Genomic DNA, 26884 nt, shown 5'->3' with positions numbered 1-26884 from the left:
GAACAAGAAGGGCAGGTCAAACCCTGCCCCTGCCTTTGGTCTTTAAGGGCCGCCAGGCCGGTTCCGACCCCTCCCGGGAGGAACGAGGAAGAACTCATTCCTGACTGCAGGAGCCGGGGACGATGTGCTGCGACGCCAGAATTGTAGCTCAGGGAGTTACAGTGCTCGGGCCCCCTCTCCCTCTCGTGCACACACACCCCAGGCAGGCAGGCAGGCAGGAGCACACACACCCACCCACATCCACCCTCGCACCCACACAGGGAAGGGTAGGTAGACGCTACCGCTGGAGGTCAAGTAGGGAGTCGGGGCACCCTGGGCGGGTGGGCCGGACAGGATGGCAGCGGAGAAAAAAGGACACCACGGGCACGATTAGGTTTTGGCCTTTAGTCTGAAAAAGTGTTGATTGAAAGTGTACAACAGAGAGCGGGTGCAAGCGGCTGGGGGCCATGGAGCCGCCAATAAAAAAGAATGTCCTTAAATAAAGTTCACAGAGTAAAAACCAGAACCACCAGTCCTTCCCTCCAACACAACGAGCACAGGCAGAGAACCGGCGATGAGCCCCAAGGAGCAAGGACGAGGCTGGGGAGGACAGCAGAGGCTCCCAGGCTGCTGTGTGGAGGGAGAGCCCTCTTTGGAATGGGCTGAGCAGAGCCACCCAGCTCCCCCTGCACACCTCATAACCACCACTGCTAAGGCTAAAGGAAAAAGACAAAACTCAGTCTCAGTCCGGAGGGCTCAGAAAACAGTCTAGGTGGGCAGGGGTCTGGACAACTGCTAGTCCCGCTTGGCCTTCTTCTTGTTGTCACTGTTGCCATTTTCTTCAGCCCCCTCAGTAGAGAGCACCTCCTCCAGTTTCCGCTTGCCACTCTCTGGCTGAAGCTCTGCTGTGTTTCGGGGCTTGAAGCATATGATGATGCAGGTCATGTTGTCACACCCTGTACCGTCCCCAGAGGTGTCTGGTGCCAGGCACTGATCCAGCAGCTACAAAAGGGATGGGGTAGCTCAGCTTCAGCGTTTGAACACCTTCCTGGGAACCTAAAGTCCGACAAGAGGGCTGGCCTTGCCGAGACAGGACGGCAGGAGGAGGGAATGGGCAACAGGTATCACAAAACAGACCACCTGCTAGACCATGAGGCCTAAAGATAAATCAGGGAAATGAGGGAAAGTGGAACTTTCTAGTCAGAGTTTAGTATGTCAGTAATTAGTGTAGAGTCTGGTCTTAACTCAGGTCTAAAGAGAAAACCTTGGATACGCAGACCAAACACCCTCTCCTCTACCGGGGGACTTACCTCTTCCACGATGGATGACAATAACCGAAGCTCCCCATTTTCATCACGCTGGCTGATCTTGGACTGAATAAAGTCTATAACTTCCTGGCTGCTCATCACATTCCTGGGGTCAGAAACAACACTCAATCTCCTTTAGTCCCACCAAGGCAGAGTAGACAAATATGAATAGAGGTGACAGGTGGCCCGGACAACATAAACACCCACAGACACTGTCAACTCTGTCTTAGGCTTGGGGTCTTGACACTGAGCTGCCTATCTAGGCTCTAATTCTAGAGCAGCTTGAGAAAGGGGCTGAATATAGCCATTAGGATGACAAAGCAGCTGAGAGCCCTACAAAAGTAATGCTATGGGCGGAAAAGGGAGTTTTAGGGTGTTTTGCCAGTGCTCACCAGATGCCATCACAGGCAATGACCATGAATTCGTGATCATCAGTGAGAGTCAGCACCTTGATGTCAGGGAGGGCCGAAATCATCTGTTCCTCAGGTGGTAAGTTCTTGTTTCTCTTATAGAAGTGGTCTCCTGAAGTAAAGGAATGGCTGGTTGAAGAGGTAGTAGTTTGAGCACTTCCCACAGATTTGGGTTTGAGGCCAGTCAAATCCTGACATTCCCCCCTGCCCTTCTTTTTTTTTCTTAAATGGCCGCACTTATGGCATATGGAAGTTCCTGGGCGCGGGACTGATTGAGCCACACCTGCAGCAACGCTGGATCCTTCAACCCATTGCTCTGGCCAGGGATCGAACCCACACCTCCGCAGCAACACGAGCTGCTAGTCAGGTTCTTGACTGACTGCATCACAGCGGGAACTCCTTGTTTCCCGTCTTTACAAAGTTCCATAATCTAGTGGAATGTTCTTCTGGTTTCAGCCCTGTCAATGGGTTGCTGAACCTTAGGTCAGTTTTAACCTATCTTTCATCATCCAGAAATGATATAGCTATCTTACCTATTTCACAGAGACGTTTAAGGGACAGAGGTGGTAGATACAAAAGTACTTAGAAAGTCTTTCCCATGATTTCCTGGCCCTTACCAATGGCTCTGGAGAGGTTGAGGCCACCGTTGACTCGCCCGTCCATGGTCACCTTGCCACCAGCATTCTTGATGCGTGCCAGCTCCACTTCATCCTCTGGTTTGTGGTCATAGGACATGTCTAAAGCTTTGCCAGCCTCAGACACCACACAGCGGGAGTCTCCTGCATTGGCTACAATCAACTGCTTCCCTCGTATCAGAGCCACCACCGCTGTTGTGCCACTGTCAGAGCCAGGCTTAAAAGGAAGAAAGGAAGCATCATGGGCACTCCTAGACCCCAGCTCTAAGCATTCCCATATGTTTTCTCCTCTCACTAGGACCACCAAGAGAGCTTTGACAGGAGGAGCAGAGATTTATTCTCCCCAGAGACCACAGCATGTGGGGCCCTCCCTTTTCTGAGATAATTCTACCCAGAAGACCTAACGCCTCTCGCAGAATAAATCCCTCCTCCCATGACCATGACTTCAGTGCTAAGAGAGGAAGGGAACCCCTCTCCCAAAATAAAATTCAGAAGATTCACCCTGGCCTCTTGGCTTTCCCAGATTCACCGGCCCCCTTCCCCACATACCTCCTCTTTGCCTTCCATCCCAGGGACCATCATCTCCTCTTCTTCTTCCTCATCCTCTTCAGCCTCCTCAGTGTCATCCTCGTCTTCCTCATTCTCTGCCTCTTCACTGCTGTAGCCGTCTTCTTCCTCACTGCATTCCTGCCAGAGGGATGATCCCAGGCTACTGAGACCAGGATCATCCCCCTGCCCTTCCACCCAACTCACACTCAGAAGCAAGAGGCCCTGTCTGAAAAGAGATCCTCAAGACAGTGAAAGATGCAAATGAATGATCATAATGGGAAAATGTGGGGGAAGGGAGAGAGGACTAGGATGGATATAGCTGATGTCCTGAACCAGGTTTGGCGGTCACTAGCAGGAAGTCCTGGGGAAGACCAGTCAAAAGCGCCTTCCAGGTAAGATGACCAGAAAAAAGTTCCCAGAAAAAGAAACACCCAAATATCCAAAGTAACAACCACTATATTCTTGTTCTCTCTTTGGGAGACAGACTATGAAAGACCAAAACTAGATCTAATTGTTATAATGTCAACAAAGGCAGAGGTAAGAGGGTTAATGGTACCTGTGCTGGTGGAGGTAATAAATTCAAGAAAAGCTTAGACTATAGCTGGGGGATGATATCAGACTAGGAGATGGAAGAGTAGAAAGCTGTGCACGGCGACTAAAAGGGCCCTCTCCACGACTTCAATGTCTGTCTGCCCTCAATGGGCCCTTACCTCACTGTCTTCCTCTTCCTCCTCCGCCTCATCTGACTCATCCTCACTGTCCTCAAAGAACTTGGACTTAGCAACTCGAGGCAGCTTGTCAGAGGCTGAAGAGCAGGAAGGCCCAGCCTCACCAGTGGGAGTGCCAGGCTCACCCCCTTGGCCTGCCTCAGTCCCACGTTCCGAGTTGGAGGAAAGGCCTGTGTGAGCCTTGGCTGTGGGGCCATTTTCCTCTGAAGAAGTTTCCCTAGATGGGTCCTCAGGTCCCGCCTCCCCATTGAGGCCCTGGGACCCTGCTTCCTCGCCTGTCCCAGCTCCAGATTTGCTGTGGGGAGCACCCTTGTGACAGTTCTGCCCATAGCGTGTCAGCAGCTCTTCAATAGTCATGGTAGCCTCTTCATGCAGTAGTGCAGCCTCCTCGTTGTCCACTGCAGGGAAGAGGCTAAATCAGCGCCCCCTTGCCAGACTCCTCATGGACTCAGCCCCTTACTACCTGCACAGCCTTTGCAACGTGACCTCCAACCGCCCCACCACCTCACACTCCTAAGGCTCATTTATCAAACCTCACATAACACTGGCCTCCTGAGACTACCCTTGGTCTTTGCCTTTCACCCTTCTTCTTAGTCAAAGGCGCACTAGTTACTATACGTTCCCTATCAACTCTCGTTTTTTCATTGCTAAGTTGAAAACCCCATGCTGGCTGAGGACCCAGGAAGTCTACAGTGCTAGTCCAGGTCTGGGGCCCAGGCTTAATGACTGGCTGCTATGGCTAGGAGCAGCTCCAGTCTTGAAAAAAGATCACAAACATTACTAGGAACCAGAAAGACCCCATCACAAATAACGAAAGATAATGTATACAAAAATGCTTACAATGGCAACACTATGCACTCAACAAAAGTTAATCATCTCTCTCCTTTTCATAACCACCTGCAATACAGGAGATTCCTTAACATGAGGACTTCCCGGGACCTAGGAAGGCATCTTCTTTTAGAATTAACTCATAAATAAAGAATAGTTCTTTCAAATGCCAATTTCCTCCAAATAAGGGATGCCGCACTCACCATCATCTTCATCAGCTACTTTTTCTTTTTCATCCTCATCCTCAGTGGGTCGCCCTGCAATCTGTGCCAGCTCTTTAATGACTTCCTCAGTGGTCAGTTTGGCATCGATAGCCAAGAAGGCATCTTCCAAAGCCTGAATATAAGCCAAATAGTATGAGGCAAATGTAAGAAAAAGTACAATGGTACAATGAATTGCCTATAAAGAATCCTGGGCACAAGGAGGGGATGCAAATTAGAGTGTGATCTGCCACACTATGAGACGTTCATAGGCAAATAAATGAAAAACAGTTTATAGACTTGGGAATCAATAAGGCAGCTCTAAAAAAGGCCTTAACATGATGCTAAGTACAGAATTCTTCAAGAAAAAATACAGTAAAAAGAAGCTAGGTAGGTGGCAGTGGAAAAGGAAAAGCCAGGGAATGGAAAACAAGGAAAGTCTATAGAAGTAGAGAATGAATAGTGTGGGAAGACAGACCTTCTGTAGCTTGCCTTCTTTGTAGGCCTTCTGATCCTTGATGATGTCAGGAAGATATTTGGCACAGTACAAGGCAACTTCCTCCCCTAGAAAAAAGGTAAAGTCTCCCAGAGCACTGCTACTCACACACAGAAAGGGATACAATATCAACACACCTCACTAGGGTGAATCCCAAGGGTTGAGGAGATGAGTTATCTTAGCACAAATGAAACCTATTAGAAAGACAATGCTTTGGGAGTTCCCGCCATGGCGCAGCGGAAACAAATCCGACTAGGAATTATGAGGTTGCGGGTTCAATCCCTGGCCTCGATCAGTGGGTTAAGGATGCGCCGTTGCCATGAGCTGTGGTGTAGGTCGAAGATGCGGCTCGGACCTGGTGTTGCTGCGGCTGTGGCATAGGCCGACAGGTGCAGCTCCGATTTGACCCCTAGCCTGGGAACCTCCATATGCTGCAGGTGCAGCCCTAAAAAGACAAAAGACAAAAAAAAGAAGACAATGCCTTGCTAAGTTCTGAGCCAGAAAATGGACTTCACCATCACCTCTCTCAGAGCTGTATCAATACATCCCATGTCTTTTCTCATTTGCATACTTAGTTTTCAGTGAAAAAGAGATAAATGCTAATATAGGAAGAGGCTTCTTGGATTAAAGCAAGGTCCGGTGAGATTAAGAACCAACACAATATCCTACTGGGAAGGAATGGCAGAACAGAGAAAAACAGCACCAGGCAGGAAGTGATATCTGAGGACCAGAACCCTGGAAAGTAAAAGAACAAAGAACCCGGAACTGGGGTCCTAGAATGTTACCAATATGATCTGCTCAAGTTACCTCCATGTCCATCGTAGACAGAAAACATGGCTGTCTCGCTGTCCAGCTCAGGAATACAGTTGTGAGCATCCTAGGAAAAAGAGCATAATCAGTGTTTCTCAAGGTCAAGGGATAGGCCTCCTTGTGCACCTTAGGTCATAAGGATCACTTTCACACTTTAATCTCACTAACCCTTCCCTGGCTGACCTACACAGCCTAGAAATAAGAAAGGAAGATGGGATGATAAAGTAAGAACAGTACAGGGAAGGGAGAAAGGGATGGGGGCAAGGGAGGGAAGGGGAAAAAGGAAAGGAAGGAGGGAGGGAAGAAGGGAAAGAGATGAATCAGGTCACTACCTCTGCAGTCTAGCAGCCTCAGCCTAGGAGATGTCAGTCCAGATGGCAGAATGTTTGGCTGTTGGAACTCTAGACCTGACCCTTTTGGATTTGTGGCAACTATGGGAAGAACCAGAATAAAGGATCTTTAAAGTCACTTCCAGACCCATTCTATGAATCAGTGAACTTCAAGGAAGAAAATGTTAGGGAAGATAGTAAAAGGGACCTGAGGGCATTACTGACCTGAAAAGTTTCTAGGAGATCCTAAGATAGCCTGAGCAACAACACCAGAAATTGGCAAAGCTACCACTTACTACAGCCACCACCCCACAAAAGTACCATCTAAACAAATTATTCCTCTTTTTTTTAAAAATAATGATTTTTATTTTTTCCATTACAGCTGGTTTACAGTGCAAATTACTCTTTTCTCTTAATGTTTAACTCACTTAAGAAGTTATTACCCCCAGGCTAGGTGGAGGACATAATTACAAAAGATTATCTTTTCAACAAATAGTTATTAAACTACACTGTGCTTAGTACTTGTTAACTGGAATTTACCATGCCTCATTAAATCAGCCTTCCCACCTCCTTACTCTAGCTGGAATGGAAATACCATTTAACTCTGAAGGCAGAGCACACCTGAAGAGCAATCTGCAATGGCCCTGCCACACCAACATTTTGTTTAGGAGGCTGGGCTTGAACAAATTCTTCTAATAATGAAACTCTGCCGCCCCAAACTAATATGCCAGGCTAAGCCAAAGTTGAGCCAAGACTGTCAGATCTAGACAAAAGGGTATCAGGCAGGAGTTCCCAGAAACGAATCTGACTAGAATACATGAGGACACAGGTTTGATCCCTGGCCTCGCTCAGGAGCTTGGGGATCTGGTGTTGCCGTGAGCTGTGGTGTAGGCTGCAGGTGCAGTTCAGATCCTGAATTGCTGTGGCTGTGGCGTAGGCCAGCAGCCATAGCTCTGACTGGACCCCTAGCCTGGGAACCCCCATATGCCTTGGGTACGGCCCTAAAAAGACAAGACAAACCAACCAAAAAAGGTACAACAGCTTAATTTGCCCCATCTTGGAAAACAACCCAAGCATCCTTTCAGGTACTCTCTACAGACAAAAAGGATATAATTAGCTATTTACTTTGATTAATTATCCTTGTATAAACTTAAAAGGTCTCCTTTGTCTTTCAGTTGTTAACATTTTACATTTCCTGATTATACTGATATTCAGGACATCTGAATGTAGTAGTTCTGTTGTCCCTAAAATAAGACTCTGCCTTTATTATACAAGTCTAGAAAATAAAATGTAGTTATTTTAAAGTAGAGAAGGAGAGCACTGAAAAGGAGCTACTCTTGTACTTCTGACTGTCTCCAGGAGAAAGTGCCCCAGAAGCTAATGTGCATCCACAGAAGGCCTTTGGTGGCCTATCTACAGCGATTATCACAACTGCCTCTTAGCCTTATCCCTAGGATCTAGAGAACACCACACATCAAAGGTCATCATCATCTTCTTTTTCTTTTTAGGGCCACACCCAAGGCATAAGGAGGTTCCCAGGCTAGGGGTCAAATCAGAGCCGAAGCCACTGCCCTACATCACAGCCACAGCAACGCCAGACCTAAGCAGTGCCTGCAACCTACACCACAGCTTATGGCAACGCCAGATCCTTAACCCACTGAGTGAGGCCAGGAATCGAACCTGCATCCTCATGGATACTAGTCAGATTTGTTTCTGCTGAGCCACAACAGGAACTCCTCAAAGGTCATCTCTTTCTCTCTCCATCTTCCAACCACTCCACCACCAGCCATGCTGACTTTCCTCCCCTCTAAGCTAGGGTTCATCTTACTGGGCCTTCCTCTCCTCTCACCAACATCTTAGCACCTACTTGTCTTTTATGACTGTCTTTTGCCCCAGCATCCTCTACCAGTGATTTTCAAATTTTAATGTGCCTGAGAGTTCATTTGGGTACACGCACCCTTATGTTCACAACAGCACTATTCACAATAACCAAGACACGGAACCAACCTAAATATCCACCAACAGATGAATGGATTAAGAAGATGTGGTACACATACACATTAGAATACTACTCAGCCGTAAAAAAGAATGAAATACTGCCATATGCGGCAACACAGATGCCACTAGAGATTCTCATACTATGTCAGAGAAAGACAAATACCATACGATATCACTTATATGTGGAATCTAAAAAATGGCACACGACCCTATGTACAAAACAGAAACAAAGAACAGACTTGTGGTTGCCAAGGGGAAGGAAGGAGTGAGTGGGATGGACTGGGAATTTGGGCTTAGTAATATTACATTTAGGAGTTCCCGTCATGGCTCAGTGGTTAACGAATCCGACTAGGAACCATGAGGTTATGGGTTCGATCCCTGGTCTCACTCAGTGGGTTAAGGATCCCGTGTTGCCGCGAGCTGTGGTGTAGGTCACAGATGCAGCCTGGATCCCATGTTGCTGTGGCTCTGGTGTAGACCGGCATCTACAGCTCCAATTAGACCCCTAGCCTGGGAACCTCCATATGCCACGGGAGCGGCCCAAGAAAATGGCAAAAAGACAAAAAGACAAAAAAAAAAAAAAAAATACATTTAGAATGGATAAATAATGAGGTCCTATTGTGTAGTACAGGGAACTATATCCAAACTCATACAGAAGAGATGTTCTGGGTAGTCAGGACATATTAGTGAACAAAATAAAGACTCTTCATTAAACAAAAAAATTCTTACATTCTAGTGAGGGATACAGACAACAAACACAATCAGTGAATAAATTATACAGCAGAGTGGTATACTCCACATAGAAAGATGGTAGCGCTATGGAATAAAGAGAAAGCAAACAGGTCTGAGAGGACAAAAAAGCAGTGGGAGATCCTTGGGACACAACACAGTAACCGTACGCTACACCCATAAGAAACCACGTCTCTGCAGACACTACCTAGGTCATGCTGTGCGCGTCTTAATTAGTTTCAGCAAAACAGTTGTGTCACATTAATGTTGATTTTAATTCTGCTAATTTTGTAGTTTGGTTTGCTGGCATGGAATTTACATTCAGTTCTGTGTTTATACACACTTAAGTAACATTAAATTAAAATCATTTTAGTGAATACTGGAGTTCCACAAATTTCACTTTCCTTAAAAAAAAAAAAAAAATCCATGGAAGTTCTCCAAGATATTCTGTTACATAAAGCAAGCAAAGTGCATAACGATATATTTAGTACTTTTTGTGTAAGAGGGAGCATAGGAATAGATATTTGTCTTCTCATACTTTAATACTACAAGGATACACAGAAGACTAATAAAAGTAAACTGTGGGAGGGCATGAGGGTGCAGACAGACAGATGGGAGTAAGAATGAACCAAGGGAATGTTTAGCTTTTTCAAAAGTAAATTAAAATTTTTTAAGACTCAATATATACTAAGATTTGAGAGGCTGGTGGTCCAACTAATTCCACATTGGGGGGGTGTCGTGTCTCGACTGCAGCTTGCAGAAGTTCCCAGGCCAGGGATCAAACTCAAGCCACAGCAGTGACAATGAGAATCCTTAACCACCAGGCCACCAGGGAACTAGAACTAATTTCACTTTTTGGGTAGAGAGAGAAGCAGTCTTCCTGTCCAAAACTTCCAGTGGAATAAAAGAATTAACTGGTCTTTCTCTGTAATACAACGCTAAATTACAACAGTACCATCTATTTTGAACCCACTCTGCTATTAAAAAAAAAAAAAAAAAATCTTTATTTTTTTTCCTTTTTATGGCCGCGCTCATGGCATATGGAGGTTCCCAGGAGAGGGGCTGAATCAAAACTGCAGTTGCCAGCCTACACCACAGCCACAACAATGCCACATCGAAGTCACATCTGAGACCTACACCACAGCTCATAGCAACACCAGATCCCCAACCCAAGAGCAAGGCCAGGGATTGTACCTGCATCCTCATGGAAACTAGTCTGATTTGTTTCTGCTGCGACACAATGGGAACTCCTCTAAAAAAAAAAATTTTTTTTTCCTTTTTAGGGCAGCACCCATGGCATATGGAAGTTCCCAGGCTAGGGGTCTAATTGAAGCTGCAGCTGCCAGTCTACAGGTCTACACCAGAGCCACAGCAACGCCAGATCCTGCCAGATCCGAGCCGCTTCTGCAACCTAAACCACAGCTCATGGCAACACCGGATCCTTAACGCACTGAGCAAGGCCAGGGATTGAATCTGCATCCTCATGGATCCTAGTCAGGTTCACTACCACTGAGCCACAACAGGAACTCCAAAAAATATTTTTGATTTATCTGTTCCTAACTAGATCAGTGATTTTGAAGCAGAAGATCTAGCATCAGTGAACATATGAAAAAATATTTAACCTCAATAGTAATCAAAGAAATGGACACTGAAAAAACAAGTAATTAGGGAGTTCCTGTCGTGGCTCAGTGATTAATGAACCCGACTAGGATTCATGAGGATGCAAGTTTGATCCCTGGCCTTGCTCAGTGGATTAAGGATCTGACGTTGTCATGAGCTGTGGTGTAGGTTGCAGACTCGGCTCAGACCTCGAATTGCTATGGCTATGGTGTAGGCTGGCAGCTGTAGCTCTGATTTGACCCCTAGCCTGAGAACTTCCATGTGTGGCGGGTGCGGCCCTGAAAAGACAAAAGACAAAAAAAAGGAATTATCCTTTTGTGCAAATTAGACTGACAGAAAAGATTAACAGTATCCAGCCGTAATAAAAGGGAAGATAAAAACCGATTCTCAGGGAGTTCCCTTTGTGGCTCAGCGGTTAACGAACCCGACTAGAATCCATGAGGATGCAGTTTCAATTCCTGGCCTCCCTCAGTGGGTTAAGGATCTGGCATTGTTGTGAGCTATGGTGTAGGTAGCAGACAAGGCTCAAATCTGGCACAGATGTGACCCGAAGGTCACAGATGCCGCTCAGATCTGGCGTTGTTGTGGCTGTGGTGTAGGCCAGTGGCCACAGCTCTGATTTGACCCCTAACCTGGGAACCTCCATATGCCAAAGGTGGGGCCCTGAAAAAAAAAAAAGAAAAAAGAAAAAAGAAATTAAAATGAAAACAAAACCAAACAAAACCACACTCTCATATTCTTTTTTTTTTTTTCCCTTGCTTTCTAGGGCTGCACTTGCAGCATATGGAAGTCAGAGATGAGCAGCTGCCAACCTATGTATGCCACAGCCGTAGCAACATGGGATCCGGGCTGCGTCTGCAACCTACATGACAGACCAGGGATCGAACCTGCATCCTCATGGGTACTAGTCAGGTTCATAGCCTGATGAGCCACAATGAGAACTCCCACATTTTCATATTCTGACCAACAGGAATATAAATTAGTAGTTTTCCTGGAGGACAATTTGGTAATAAGCATCAAAATTTCCAATGTGCAGGAGTTCCTGCTGTGGTGCAACAAGATCGGCGGTGTCTTGGGAGCACTGAGACACAAGTTCAATCCCTGGCTGGCACAGTGGGTTAAGGATCCCATGTTGCTGCAGCTGCAATTTAGATCTGATCTCTGGCCCAGGTGCTCCACAGGCCTTGGGGCAGCCAAAAAAGAAAAATGAGGGGAAAAAAAAAAAATTTTTTTTCTAATGTGCATGTCTTTTGATCTAGTAATTTGACTTCTAAAAGTTTATTTTAGGGGAGTAATAACACAAGGATACAAAGATATGAAGAATGTTCATTACAGCATTATTTATAATAAAAAACAATGATAACCACTGAAACTGATAGAGAGTTCCTGTCATGGCTCAGCAGTAACAAACCTCACTAGGACCCATGAAGACACGGGTTCGATTCCTGGCCTTGCTCAGTGGGTTAAGGATCCGGCGTTGCCATGAGCTGTGGTGTAGGTCACAGACTGGGCTCGGATCCTGAGTTGCCATAACTGTGTAAGCTGGCAGCTATAGCTCCAGTTAGACCCTTAGCCTGGGAACTTCCATATGCTGCACGTGGGGCCCTAAAAAGACAAAAAAATTTCCATGAATAGATTAGATTATAAGCAGTACAACTCTCCAATGGAATATATGCAACTGTTAGAGAAATTATAAATATGTTTATTCAGAAATAAGTTTACAATATATTAAATGATAAGGAGTTCCCACTGTGGCTCAGTGGGCTAAGAACCCAACATAGTCTCCATGAGAATATGGGTTTGATCCCTGGCCTTGCTCAGTGGGTTAAGGATCTGGGCGTTGCCTGCAAGCTGTGGCACAGACCATAGATGTGACTCAAATCCCATGTTGCTGTGGTGTAGGCCAGCAGCTGCAGTTCCAATTCAACCCCTAGCCTGGGAACTTCTGTGTGCCGTGGGTGCAGCCATAAAAAGAAAAGGAAAAAAAAGAGAGAAAGAAAAGAAAATACATTAAGTGATAAAAAGCAAAAAAAATTTTTTAAAAATCTGTATGTACATGTTAGAAGTCTGAAAGATCGCCTGGCCCGGTAACTTCTACACACCATGGTTATGGCCAAAACAAACAAACAAACAAAAAAAACCATTAGTGGAAGGTGAGATTTATCTCCTACTTTTCCAGATTTTTATTTTTGTACAATTAGCTACATTGTTTCATTCTGAATAATGACAACAAAATAAACCTATGAATTATCCTTAAGCTGCCAAACTTTCATATACTACATGATCTCTGCCAAACTATCTCTTAGTGTGCCTCAATTTTACCCTCTATGATACGGAATAAGAATATCTACATTTGGAGTTCTCTTGTAGCTCAGCATGTTAAGGATAGGCATTGTCACTGTAGCGCCTCAGGTCACTACTGTAACATAGGTCTGGCCTAGGAACTTCCACATGCTCCAGGTACAGGCAAAAAAAAAAAAAAAAAAAAAGACTATCTACATCACTTATATCAGCACAACACTATCGTGTGAGGATGATGTAAAACACGTAAGAATTCTTTATAACTGGAATGTAATATATATTTATTCTGCTCTGAAATTTAGCACCTGGTTTACATTTGTTTTCTATCTTCTTTTTCTCAAAGAGGAAAATGCCCACCATAAAGATTCATCTTACGGTTTGAGGTCTCAGTTCTTAGAACTACACCACATTACCTTCTCTTCCTCGGGAGACCTTGGACCTCTATCACTTTGGATCTATATCCAGGAGGAACTGCTCTACCTTCTTTACCCTTGTCTTTCTGTTCCTTCTGAACTAGAGCTAAGTGTTTCAACACTGTCTCTTAGCAGTCTAGAAAAACTCATCCAACCTTGCATAACCTGACCAACTGCTTTTTTTTTTTTTAATCCCTGAATCAGAGCCACTAAGTATCACTAGTCATAAAATGTCAGGAAATCACATTGATTATAGTCACTGTTTACATTTGGGTTCCCCCCTCTATTTTGCATTGACTCTTAAATATATATATTTTATATATAATAAAGGGCCACACCCACGGCATATGGAAGTTTCTCGGAAGTTTCTAGGCCAGGGATCAAATTGGAGCTACAGCTGTCAGCCTACACCACAGCCACAGCCACTTGGCATCCAAGCCGCATCTGTGACCTACTCCACAGCTCACAGCAATGTCAGATCCCCAACCCACTGAGCAAGGCCAGGGATCAAACCCACATCCTCATAGTCAGATCCATTCCCACTGTGTCACAACGGGCACTCCCACTCTTAAATATATTAACCCCAGCCAGTCATTAACCTTTCCCATACAATTCAAGTTCTCAATGCTATTTTCCTCTCATTCTTAGCAGATGAACTAACCCCTTACTTTACTCAAGATCAAGGTCATATTTCAAGATCTACTTCACCTTCCCTATTCTAACTCAAAATTCCTAACTTTGCCTTCACTTCTACCTCAGAAGCAGTATTTTTCCTCTTTCTAGATTAACATTTCCTCTTAAACTCAAACCCTTCTTCAAAATCATACTTCAAAGAGCAGGCAGTACTGTCACAGCAATGCAAATAGCCATTTTGCAGGCTTCATTCTCCCCAACCATTGTATGTAATTAAATAGTACAAACCATGTCAACTTTCTTGAAAATTCTCTTGGCTTCTTTGAAGAAGTGTAGTTCAATTATATGTTTCTGTAAGATGTCTTTTCTCCACCTCAAACTTAACATATGTAAACAGAGATTCAGCAGTCTCTAAAAAATTAGAGCCTCCCCTACATGTCTTATTTCTGTCATTGAAATCTTAACTCTCCCAAGTGACACCTAATATCAGTCCTCCTTGACTTCCTGGCAGTCTTTCAACGTCCATCACTGAGTCCTGCTGACTTTTCCCTCATAACTCATAACTCTGATCCTGGATTACTTTACTCTTAATATTTTAACCCTTCTCTTGTCATTACTTTCTATCCCTTGTAATCCAGCCTACACACATCTACCTAATTGCCAGATTAATCTCCCTAACCTTTAATTCCTAGGACCTTCAATGGACACTACTACAACAGATTAATTCCATACAATTTGCTGGCAATTTAAGGCACTCAATATATTCATTCCTATCCATCTCTACAACCTAGTCTCTTTAACTTGTGCCATTCCCCAAAAGAAAATCCCCTGCTCCTGACAATGACCACCCTATGCCAGCAAAGTAGTAAGCACGCCTGCCTCAGTCTTTCCTCCTATCCTTTCTTCTTCTTCTTTTCTTTTTTTGTCTTTTTGTGTCTTTTTAGGGCTGCACCGTGGCATATGAAGGTTCCCAGGCTAGGGGTCCAGTCGGAGCTGTAGCTGCCGGCCTACACCACAGCCACAGCAACGCCAGATCCAAGCCACATCTTCAACCTACACCACAGCCCATGGAAACGCCAGATCCTTAACCCACGAAGCAAGGCCAGGGATTGAAACCCGAAACCTCATGGTTCCCAGTCAGATTCGTTTCTAATGGGAACTCCCCAGTCCTTTCTTCTAATACTTGTTCTTCTTCCACTTTCCTCCCCCCATGTTACCTATAAATACTCTTTCCTGAAGACCAAGTTAGTGTCACCACCTTCAAGAGATCTTTTTTCTTTGTGCCCATGCCCATGGCATGTATAAGTTCCCAGGCCAGAGACTGAACCTGAACCACAGCAGTGACAATGCTAGGCCACTAGGGAACTCCCAAGAGATCTTCCTTAATCATACCAATACTCTGTGATCACTCCCCCATCTGAACTCTTTAGTATTTACTGCCTCTACCAATAATTTGGCACTCAGCATATACTATCTTATATTGGTATCCAACATTCCATAGGAGAAAATGGGAGTCTTAGGTCCAAAAGAACATGAAAACAGACTGTCTTAAGTTTCTTTATAGCTCTGGGGCCTAACACTATGTTCTGTAAATAGCAGAACTTCCATATTTGCTTATAATGATAAGTTCCCAGTTGCCTCAGAACAAATATCTTAAGAGATAATTCCTTTATTTACTACCCTAAACCTAGAGATGTATCATAACACAATAATCATTGAGATGGTCTGGAAGAGATGATACTAAACCATATACCATAGCCTCTTCTGATTTTCCAGACAAGCAATATGTCTATTAATTTCTTTTTAACTTTTGGTTTCATTTTTATTGTGATAAAATGAACATAACATAAAACTCACCATTTTAACCATTTTTAAGTGTACAGTTCAGTAGTATTACATAAATTCACACTGTTGTACAACTATCACCACCATCCATTCCAGAATTTTTTTGTCTTCCAAAAAAATTGGGTGGGTCTGTTACTAATAAAGGCCTGGTTACCTTTCCTGATATGAATCTCCTAAGGTTAGAAATATATCCCAAAGGCTACTGTGTCACTGGATCAACCATTTAGATTTATGATAGTTAAATTTATCATCTGTGTCTTTCAATTCAAGAAAAAAGTGGGGGAGTTCCTGTTGTAGATCACCAGTAACGAACCCAACTAGTGTTCATGAGGATGTGGGTTCAATCCCTCACCCAGCTCAGTGGGTTAAGGATCCAGTGTTGCAGCTCAGCTCTGGCGTTTCTATGGCTGTGGCACAGGCTGAGCACTGCAGTTCTGATTTGACCCCTGGCCTGGGAAGTTCCATATGAGTGGGTGCAGCCCTAAAAAGGAAAAAAAAAAAAAAAGAAGACAGCTGGGAAGGGACTTACATACACTGAATGTTTTGTGTCACCCTAAAATTCGTATGTTGAAACTTCATCCCCAGTGTGATAGTATCTGGAGGTGGGGCCTTTGGCAGGTAATTAAGTCTTGAAGAAAGAGCCCTCATAAATGAGATAAGTGCCCTTATTAAGAGACCCCAGAGAGCTCCTTTGACTGTGAGGACATAGCTGGAACACAGCCATCTATGAACCAGGAAGTAGGCCCTCTCCAGACACCTTGATCTTAAACTTCCCAGCAGGGTTTCAAAGAGGTTTTTTTTTTTCCCCTTATTAGGGCCACACTACAGCATATAGAAATTCCCAGGCTAGGGGCCATATCAGAGCTCAGCTGCCAGCCTACCAGCTTGTGGCAACACTCGATCCTAAAACCACATCCTCATGGATACTAGTTGGATTCTTAACCTGTGCTACAGCGAGAACTCCTCACAGAGTTAATTATACACCCATGTTCAGGGCAGCTTTATTCACAACTGCCAAAAAGTAGAAACAACCCAAGTGTTCAACAGATGAATGTATAAACAAAATACAGTATCTATGTACAATGGAGCATTATTTAGCCTTAAAAAGGAAATTCTGACACATGCTACAACATGGAAGAACTTTGAGGACATTATGCTAAGTGAAATAAGCCAGTCTCAAAGACAAATCTGTCTATATGAGGTACTTAGAGCAGTCAAATTCACAGAGGCGGGGGAATGCGGAGTTGTTGAATGGGTAGTTTCAGTTTTGCAAGATAAAAAAGAATTCTGGAGATTGGCTGCTCAACAATGTGAATGTACTTAATACTACTGAACGGTACGTCTTCAATGATTAAGATGGTAAATTTTATGTTATGTGTACTTTACCATACAAACATCCTATAAAGAAAAGCCCAGTCTCAGATGGCATCACTGTGAGTTTTACCAAATATTTAAGGAAGAATTAATAGTAATTCTCCACAAACTCTTCCAAAATACAGAAGAGAGGGTAACACTTCTCAAGCTTATTCTATGAAGCTAGTATTATCCTGATACCAAAATCAGACAGACATTACAAGGAAACTATAGATTTGGAATTCCCTGATGTCTCAGTAGGTTAAGGATCCGCCATTGTCACTGCTGTGGTGAGGGTTACTGTTGAGGCGAGGATTTGACCCCTGGCCCTAGAACTTCTGCATGCCACAGGTGCTTCCCCACCTCCAAAAAAACCCTATAGACTTAATACTGCTAAGATAGCAACACTCATCAATTGATCTACAAATTCAGCACAATCCCCATCAAAATTCCTGGTGCTTTTTGTACAGAGATTGACAAGCTGATCCTAAAGTTCATAGAAAAGAACAAGAAAAAGAATGAAGCTAGAAGACTAATACTTCCCAACTTCAAAACTTACCACAAGACAGTGTGGTACACAGATCAATGGAATGAAATTAAGAGTCCAGAAATAAACCCTCATATTTACGGTGAATTGATCTTAAACAATGAAGCCAAGATAATTCAGAGGGAAAAGAACAATCTTTTAACAAATGCTGCTGGAACAAACATATCCAGAAGCAAAAGTAAAAAGCTGGACCCCTTCTTTACACAACAGACAAAAATTAACTCAAAATGCATCACAAACCTAAATGTAAGAGCCAAAATTACATTACAAAAACTCTTAATAGATAAACTGGACTTCATCGAAGTCAAATTTTTTTTTTGCTTCAAAGGACACCAATAAGAAAGCAAAAGAGGCTCCCCATAGCATGGGAGAAAATATTTGCACATAATATCTGCTAAGGGAGTTCCCACTGGGGCACAGAGGAAATAAATCCAACTAGTATCCATGAGGATGCGGATTCAATCCCTGGCCTTGCTCAGTGGGTTAAGGATCTGGCATTGCTGTGAGCTGTGGTGTAGGTCACAGAGGCGGCTCAGATCTGGCAGTGCTGTGGCTGTGGCACAGGCCAGCAGCTGTACCTCCGATTCCACCCCTAGCCTGGGAACTTCCATATGCTGCAGATGCAGTCCTAGAAAAAAAAAGGCAAAAAAAAAAAATCATATCTGACAAGAGACTTGTATCCAGAGTATATATTAAAAAAGAGAAAGAAAGGAAAAAAACCCTCTTACATCTCCATAAAAAGACAAAAGAGAAAGCCCAAATAAAAATGAACAAAGGATCTGAATAGACATTTCTCCCAGGATATATAAATGGCCAATAAGCACAAGGAAAGTGGCTCAAACATCATTAGCCATCATGGAAATACCATCAAAACCACAATGAAACATTATTTCACACCCACCAGAATGGCTATAACTGGGGGGAAAAAAAGAGATAACAGGTGTAGGTAGGATGTAGAGAAAATGACACCCTCATATATTGATGGTAGAAATGTAAAATTGCACAACTACTTTAAAAAATAGTTAAGCAATTCCTCAAATGTTAAACATGGAGTTGCTATATGACCCAGCAATTCTACTCCTAGGCTACTCCTAGGTATACACTCAAGAGAAACAAAAACTTATTTCAAAGAGGGAAAATAACAGGCTTTTAAACTTGAAAAACTTGAACATGAATGTTCATAGCATCCTTATTCATAATGATCAAAATGTGAAAATCCAAACAGCAACTGATGAGTGGATAAAGGAAACGTGCACACAATAGAATATTATTCAGGCATAAAAAGGAATGGGGTAATGACTGATTCATGAGACAACACGGATGAACTTTAAAAACATTATGTTTAGCAAAAGCAAGAGAAAAAAGGTGATATATTTATATCCAATGTTGCAAACAGACAAATCCATAGGACATGTAAATTAGTGGTTGCTGGGGTTATAGGAGGAGACATAGGGAGTGACTGGTAATGGTTACAAGGTTTCTTTTGGGGGTGATGAAAATATTCCAAAACGTTAGTGGTCATGGCTACACAATTCTGTGAATACATTAACTAATGAAATGTATACTTTAAATGGATATGGTACCTGAAGTATACCTCAACAAAGCTGTTTAAAAAGGGACCTATATATATGTTTTAAAGTATGCCTTAAGTTCAATTCTAAAGATCTGTGCTTCCACACAGCACACTTTTAATGGCAGCTAACAATGGCAAGAACTACTAACCAGGTATGTCAAACTCCTATACTCAAATTCAAGCCCTTATCTTACCTCTCCAAGTACAACTCTAAGATGAAAACCCAACAGAGGTTCAAAGGTTGGGAAGCAATATCAACAACTGCTTGGGGACTGGTCAATAAATAATTTATGTAAAATACTCTTGATACACTGAAAAATAAGCTCTGATTATAACATCTAGTTGCTTGAAAACTTATAAAGGAATAGTATAGTAGAAAACAATTTCCTCCATATTCATGGACATAGACTTGATATCATTTCATACTATATTTGAATTGTGAAGATTAGGTACTGCATGCTAATCAAATGAAAGAAAAAAAAAGCCCTTTTATGAAAGTTACTTAACTGCATCCTAGACAAAGGAATTCTGATCTGGTTCAATAAGTAAAAAGTGCTTTAAGGTACAGAAATGAGACACTAATCTGGGGAAGAGACAAATACTCTTCAGCCTCAGATGTCTTCTCTCAAGTGGAATCCAAAAGCATGCTTGTGGTATCTCATTTTATATTTCTCCTATTAATATAATGATTGAAACTATCACGCATGTATCTTAAGAACTTTCTGCTCAACATTATCTATATTCAATTCTAGATGATCCTCTATGACCATTAATTAGCCAGCTTCTATACGGCAATTAAGAGCTAACCTACTCTAAATTATACTCTAGGTATTAATGCTGCCCTTTAAAAAAGGGGAAAATATTATATATATAAAATTCCTAATTTCCCATAGGGAGCAATTCTGTAACTTCCAGAGAACCTCATAACCAAAAACTAAAAGTACCCTAGTCTCTTTAAGACTACATCAACTAAAAAAAGTGTTTTCAAATTGGACTTCTCATTAGCCACCAAAAACTCAGAGCCTTTCCAAATATATTTCTCAGGCACCCTTCCACAACCTACCTGTTAACTCCCAAAATACATACCTCAACCAGCTTGAGGATCACTCCAAACCATGGAGAAGGAAGAAGGGAAGGGAACATCAACTGTGGTATTTTGATTACCCCTCCTCAAAACACCCTGGTTCCACAGCAAGAGGGGCTAGAGAGAGGCAGAAAGTATAAAATGCCAGCTATTGATAGTTGCCATCCTTGCCTCAAGAGAAAGGATAAAATAGTACTCTCTTAGCCTGAATCTATGCATCAGTCAGGCTTTTAGCAACCTTTATAATGTGCATTGGTGTGATAAACGTAGCTCAACTAAATCATTAGGACCAAGCAAATTAAGGTCAATAGAATTAATAAATAAGTGGAATTTTAAGTCCTAAAGGTTAAGAGGAACAGGAGTACATTTTCCAAAAAGATTAAGATTCACTCAAGAGGCTAGAAGTCCAAGTTATTTTCTTGCCATAGCAAAGAAACTGTTATACTTAAGGGAGAGAGGAAATAAAGCCAGAAGCGAAAGTATCATTGCAGCAGAACAGGATCCCATACAGGACTTGGAGTGTATTTTATTAGATATATTTAACTATTTAAACAAAAGTAAAATCAAATACTGCATAATAAGATTTTGAAACCCTAAGTGGTTATCTCCCAGGAGGAGGATTAGAATCTAAGGAATAGTCTAGTAAGATCTCTACAAACTAAACTGCCTCTGATGAAAAGTCATGTTCTAATTACTAGAGGAGGAACCAAAAATAAAGGGAAATGCCCTGCAGAGAAGAAGCAAACAGTACAGAATCACTGGGCAAACAATTTGGAAAACTGAATATCCAAGCAACTCAATTTATAAAGAAAACTAGAAAGAGTACCAAAGAAATGGAAAAGCCACAGCAGAGAGGAGAGTCGAAAATACTGAAGAAGAAACCTGAAAGAAAAGCTTTATTATGAGATGAGACAGTCACCTCAAATCTTACCAAATTAACAGAAAATGTCATAGAAACAGAACTCCAAATTACCAGCTAATCCCAACCCCAGCCTTAAATTAAGGGTTTCCTTTGGAAGCTTCACCCAGATATTCCTACAAGTCAGACAATTACATTTACCAAGTACTCAGTAAGCTCAATACTGTGCACCACAGTCAAAAGTGAAGGCTTTACCTCAGCCTGACACAGAGAACAGTGCAGCAAGAGTCTTGAACCATTTCCATCCTACAGATCTTTCCTCCAAGGCACAAGTATCCTAATCTCTCCCAGCCTCAATTTCTGAGCAGTAAAGGGTGGGAGCCAATCTTAGTGAGATAACTATAGGATCCTCTCCATTCCGGAAATTTTACACCTAATGATAATGTCTCCTGTGGGTTCAAAATTTCACTTTGAGAACAAACCATTCAAGTTTACACTGTCATTCCAGAGCTAACCACAGGGAGGAGTGAGGGATTTGAAGAAATTCCCAAGGGAGACAGTATTTGCTGCTACCTGAAGCCCACCTAGTAAATGGATCAACCCTCAATCCCAGACAGAATTATGAGCATTTCCCTGGCTCCTCTGCCTAGATCTCCCGGTACTCTTCACAAAAACATGTCACACGTCTTTCCCCCTTCCCTTCCTACCATAGTTTTCTCCATTCTCCTTTGCAGTTTCCCATACAGTTGCCCAATACTATGCCTTTTTCTCCAGAATTTTTCCATAGCAAAATTTTCTATGAAAGAAAAAGAGTTCTCTGTACGTTAAGACAAAAAGTTGATGAAATTGTTGAAAATCAAGGAAACTATAAACTACAACAAGCACAGGCAAAAGACAAGTACCAAGTTTTAGAGAAACCCCGAGTGAGGAAAAAAAGAAAATCAAGCATTATAAAAAAAGAAATTATCGTGATGGACACAATTCAAGTTTTCCAAAGGCCATGAAAGGCCCTGAAACAAACAAGAGACAATTCTTGCAAGTCAAGTCAAACCTCCGAAATTAATTTGTGGTGCCCAGGGCCAGGCAACTAGGTATTAAGAATTTGAAACAGACCATTTACCCGGCTTCCTTTCACTGTCAAACTCCTCGTCCAAAGAACCCTCTCACATCACTTCTTTTTTTTTTTTTTAAGTACACTCATTCACATCTATCCCCCTCTCCCTAGCAAAATCAATGGATAGTCCCTTTTCATCTTCACTCCCACACTAAACCTCACACCGTTTGCGAGCCTGGAAGGCTGGGTTAGCACGAGAGGATGGCGCGAAGGCACGGGGACGTCGGTCAGTGGGCGGAAGGTGCCTCTCCCCACATGGCCGAGCCCTCACCGCCAAGGTGGCCACCGGCACACGGTTCCCTAGCACCGGCAGCTCTCTCGCTGCCTCGGCCCCGCTCTCGCTGTCGCCCCCCAGATTGCTGCTCCGGTCGCAGGATCTCGATTCGGACCCTTCCCCGAGGATGACCCCATCCCCCCGCTCCCTTTCTCCGTCGGGTTCCCGCCCTGCAGTCGCCAGCCTATGGGCCCCTCCCGCCTCACCTCCATGGAGACGCGCCAGCCTTGCATGGCGGAGAAGCCGTAGGGCAGCGGCAGGCGCGAGGCGCCGACCCCGTCCCCAGAGCACTTCACCGTGTTGGGCTGGGAGAGGTAGGCACCCATGGCGGCGGCTGACCGGCGACCTCAGGGGAAGGCGAGTGGGGCGCGACCCGTGCCGGAGCCGGAGCCCCGGGGGCGCGCGTGGCAGGAGCGGGCTAGACTGCGCGGCCGACGCAAGGTGCCGGTGAAAGGCGCGAGGCGGGCCAGGAGGCGGTAACGGGACGGGAGCAGAGAGGGAGCGGAAACGGAAACGGCACCGCTTCAGACCCCGCCCGGCCGGCGCGGCGCGGCACGGCGCCGCGCCGCGGGTAGTCATTTCCTTAGCAACTCGCCCCGCCCGCGGGGACAACGGCCCGCCCAACCGCCGCTCCCGCGAGACTGGCGCGGCCACGCCCACCAACGGCCGCGGCCTGCTTGGGCCGTCCCCGTGGGCTGCGCGTTGCCTCCAGCTCTGCCACCCTGTCCCCCGCCTCTTCTCCTGGCCTCGCGTTTTGCCTGAGCTCTTTTGTTTGGGACCTGGGGCTTCCGGTCCATCCTCCAGCGTGTCAGCTCCCTGTCTCCCCTCCGCGCCCGCAGACTCTGCGAACCGCGCCCGAAAAGGTTGACTTAAAGTTGGCTAGTATTTGTTCTGAGAGCATGAAGTATCCTGGCCAGGCCTTGTGAGGTCTGTGCCAGTGGGATGTGAGTCTTTTTGACAAAGAAAATGAAGACCTTGATCTATGACGTCTGTGCTGGTCGGGATGAAATCAGAGGAGAGTAAGAGATAGAAACCTACGGTAATCAAGGGAGTGTGATACTGGTACAAAAAGAGATGAAAGGATCAGTGGAGCAAAACAGAGCGCAGAAATAAACCCAGACACATCAGTTAAGACCCACAAAGGGGGTAAGAATATAAAAATGGAAGGAGTTCCCTTGGTGGTTAACGAACGCGACTAGGATCCATGAGGATGCTGGTTCGATCCCTGGCCTCACTAACCAGATTAACGATCTGGTATTCTGGCATTGCCTTGAGCTGTGGTGTAGGTGGAAGATGCAGCTTGGATCCAGGATTGCTGTGGCTGTGGTGTAGGCTGGCAGCTGCAGCTCCAATTCAACCCCTAGCCCGGGAACTTCCATATACATATGGGGTGCCCCCCCCAAAAAATTTATATAATAAAAGGATCTGGTGTTGCCATGAGGTGTAGATCGAAAACACACCTTGGATCCTGCGTGGCTGTGGTGTAGGCCGGCAGCTGAAGCTCAGTTTGGACCCCTAGCCTGGAAACTTCCATATGCCACGTGTGGGGCCCTAAAAAGACAAAAAAATTAAAAGAATATAAAGTGGGGGAAACATCAAAGCCCTCAGGAACCACTGAGTGGGAGTAATAAACTTCTTGTTCTACCAAAATAAATAAAAATAAAACGGGGGAAAGACAAGTCTCTTCAGCAAGTGGTGCTGGGAAAACTGGATAGCCGAATGTAAATCAATGAAACTAGAAAACACCATGCACAAAAATAAACTCAAGATGGCTTACAGATGTAAACATAAGACATGACACCATAAAATTCCTAGAAGAGAATGGAGGCAAAACATTCTCTGACATCAACCATACCGATGTTTTCTTAGGTCAGTCTCCCAAAGTAATAGAAATACAATAAAAATAAATAACACCTCGAGGTCCCGTCGCGGCTCAATGTTTAACGAATCCGACTAGCACCCATGAGGACTCAGGTTCAATCCCTGGCCTTGCTCAATGGGTTAAGGATCTGGCATTGCCGTGAGCTGTGGTGTAGGTCACAGATGTGGCTCAGTTCCCGAGCTGCCGTGGCTGTGGCATAGGCCAGCAGCTATAGCTCCTATTCAACCCCTAGCCTGGGAACATCCATATGTCACCGGTGAAGTCCTAAAAGACAAAAAAATTTAAAAAAATAAGACCTAATCAAATGTACAAGTTTTGTACAGCAAAGGAAACCATAAACAAATGAAAAGACAACCTACAGAATGGGAAAAAAAATAGTTGCAAATGATGCAATCAATCGACCAGGGCTTAATCTCCATAACAACACAACAACACAATGCTCAACAACAACAAAAAACACAACCCAGTGGAAAAGTGGGCAGAAAACCTAAACAGAAATTTCTCCAAAGAAGACATATGGATGGCCAGCAGGCACATGAAAAAATGTGCCTAATTATTAAAGAAATGCAAATCAAAACTACAATGAGGTACCACCTCACAACAGTCAGAATGGCCATCATTAATAAGTCTACAAATAACAAATGCTGGAGAGGGTGTGGAGAAAAAGGAACCCACCTACACTATTGGTGGGAATGTAAATTGGTACAACCACTATGGAAAACAGTATGAAGAGTCCTCAGAAAACTAAAAATAGAACTACCAGATGATTTGGCAGTCCCACTCCTAGGCATATATATCTGGACAAAACTATAATTCAACAAATACATGCTTTCCTTTGTTCATTGGAGCACTATTCACATTAACCAAGACATGGAAACAAACCAAATGTCCATCGACAGATGAATGGATTAAGAATATGTGGTACTTGGAGTACCCATCATGGCTCAGCATCTATCTAGCATCCATGAGGATTCGGGTTTGATCCCTGGTCTTGCTCAGTGGGTTAAGGATCTGGCATTGCCATGAGCTGTGGTGTAGTTTGCAGATGCGGCTCCGCACTGGCATTGCTGTGGCGGTGGTATAGTCCAGCAGCTAAGCTCCAATTCGACCCCTACCGTATGCCACGAGTGCGGCCCTAAGAAGCAAAAAAAGGGGGGTGGGGGCACACATATACAATGGAATACTATTCAGCCATAAAAAATAATGAAATTATGCCATTTGCAGCAACATGGATGCAATACAAAATTCTCATCCTAAGTTATGCCATTTGCAGCAACACGGATGCAATTCAAAATTCTCATCCTAAGTCAGAAAGAGAAAGACAATACCATATGACATCACTTATATGTGAAATCTAAAATATGGCATGGGAGCTCCCACTGTGGCACAATGGGATTGGTGGCATCTTGGGAGCCCTGGGACATGGGTTCAATCCCTGGCCTGGCACAGTGATTAAGGATTCAGCATTGCCCCAGCTTCAGCTTAGGTTGAGCCTGCAGCTCAGATCTGATTCCTGGCACGGGAGCTCCTTACCCTGCAGAGTGGCCAAAAATGAAAATAAATAAATAAATAAATAAAATATGGTACAAATGAACCTATCTATCTACAAAACAGAAACAGACTCACAGACATAGAGAACAGACTTGGGGTTGCCAAGGGGAAGGGGAGAATGGGATGGATTGGGAGTTTGAGGTTGGTAGATGCAAACTATTAACATTTAGAATGGGAGTTCCCGTCGTGGCTTAGTGGCTAACGAACCCAACAAGCATCCATGAGGACGTGGGTTCGATCCCTGGCCTCACTCAGTGGGTTAAGGATCTGGCATTGCCGTGAGCTGTGGTGTAAGTCACAGATGTGTCTCAGATCCTGTATTGCTGTGGCTGTGGTGTGGGTGGGCAACTGTAGCACTGATTAGACCCCTAGCCTGGGAACCTCCATATGCTGCGAGTGCAGCCCTAAAAAGCAAAAAAAAAAAAAAAAAGAAAGAAAAAAAGTAATATTAAATAGGCTAGAGATGATTGGAAGCACCAAAATGGGTGACATTGACAGTTACCCTGGTGTAGCATTTTGGGACTGCTGGTCTAGTCTTTGCATGCAGGGTAGATTGGAAGAGGAAAGTCTGGAGACTAACTGTATAAAGAGCTTTTAAACTAAGTATGAGATGAGAGGAGCTGGGACTAAGATGGTGCAGTGGGAATAGAGATAATGGGACAATTAGATGATAAGAAATGGACAGCATTTAGTAATAGACTGGATTCAGGGGATGGAAAGGAAAGGAAAAATTCTCAAACAATAAGCAGATTCACCCTTTTAAAGTACAGAACTAATCATGGCTTCCTCCTCCTCTTCAGATGGTTCAAATTCCTTAGTATAATTCACCAGACCCTT

The 26884-nt window shown here is 43.9% G+C and overlaps 1 protein-coding gene across 2 annotated transcripts; it reads right to left on the bottom strand.

Annotated features, from left to right (window-relative positions):
- PPM1G (protein phosphatase, Mg2+/Mn2+ dependent 1G) lies at window positions 365-23221 on the bottom strand. Of its 2 annotated transcripts, none has more exons than XM_005655254.3 (10): window positions 22821-23221; window positions 5940-6009; window positions 5115-5200; window positions 4640-4772; window positions 3591-4006; window positions 2881-3018; window positions 2314-2548; window positions 1679-1808; window positions 1290-1392; window positions 365-981 (listed from the first exon to the last, which is right to left on the bottom strand). In XM_005655254.3, the coding sequence occupies exons 1-10, from the start codon at window positions 22938-22940 to the stop codon at window positions 775-777; spliced, it is 1638 nt and encodes a 545-aa protein (XP_005655311.1). In that variant the 5' UTR covers window positions 22941-23221; the 3' UTR covers window positions 365-774. The 2 variants fall into 2 exon arrangements, with proteins under 2 accessions (XP_005655311.1, XP_020943344.1); XM_021087685.1 differs by lacking the exon at window positions 22821-23221 and adding an exon at window positions 6275-6373.

This window comes from Sus scrofa, chromosome 3 (genome assembly GCF_000003025.6).
Source record: "Sus scrofa isolate TJ Tabasco breed Duroc chromosome 3, Sscrofa11.1, whole genome shotgun sequence".
Taxonomy (NCBI): domain Eukaryota; kingdom Metazoa; phylum Chordata; class Mammalia; order Artiodactyla; family Suidae; genus Sus; species Sus scrofa.
This window is presented reverse-complemented; position numbering and strand designations above follow the sequence as displayed.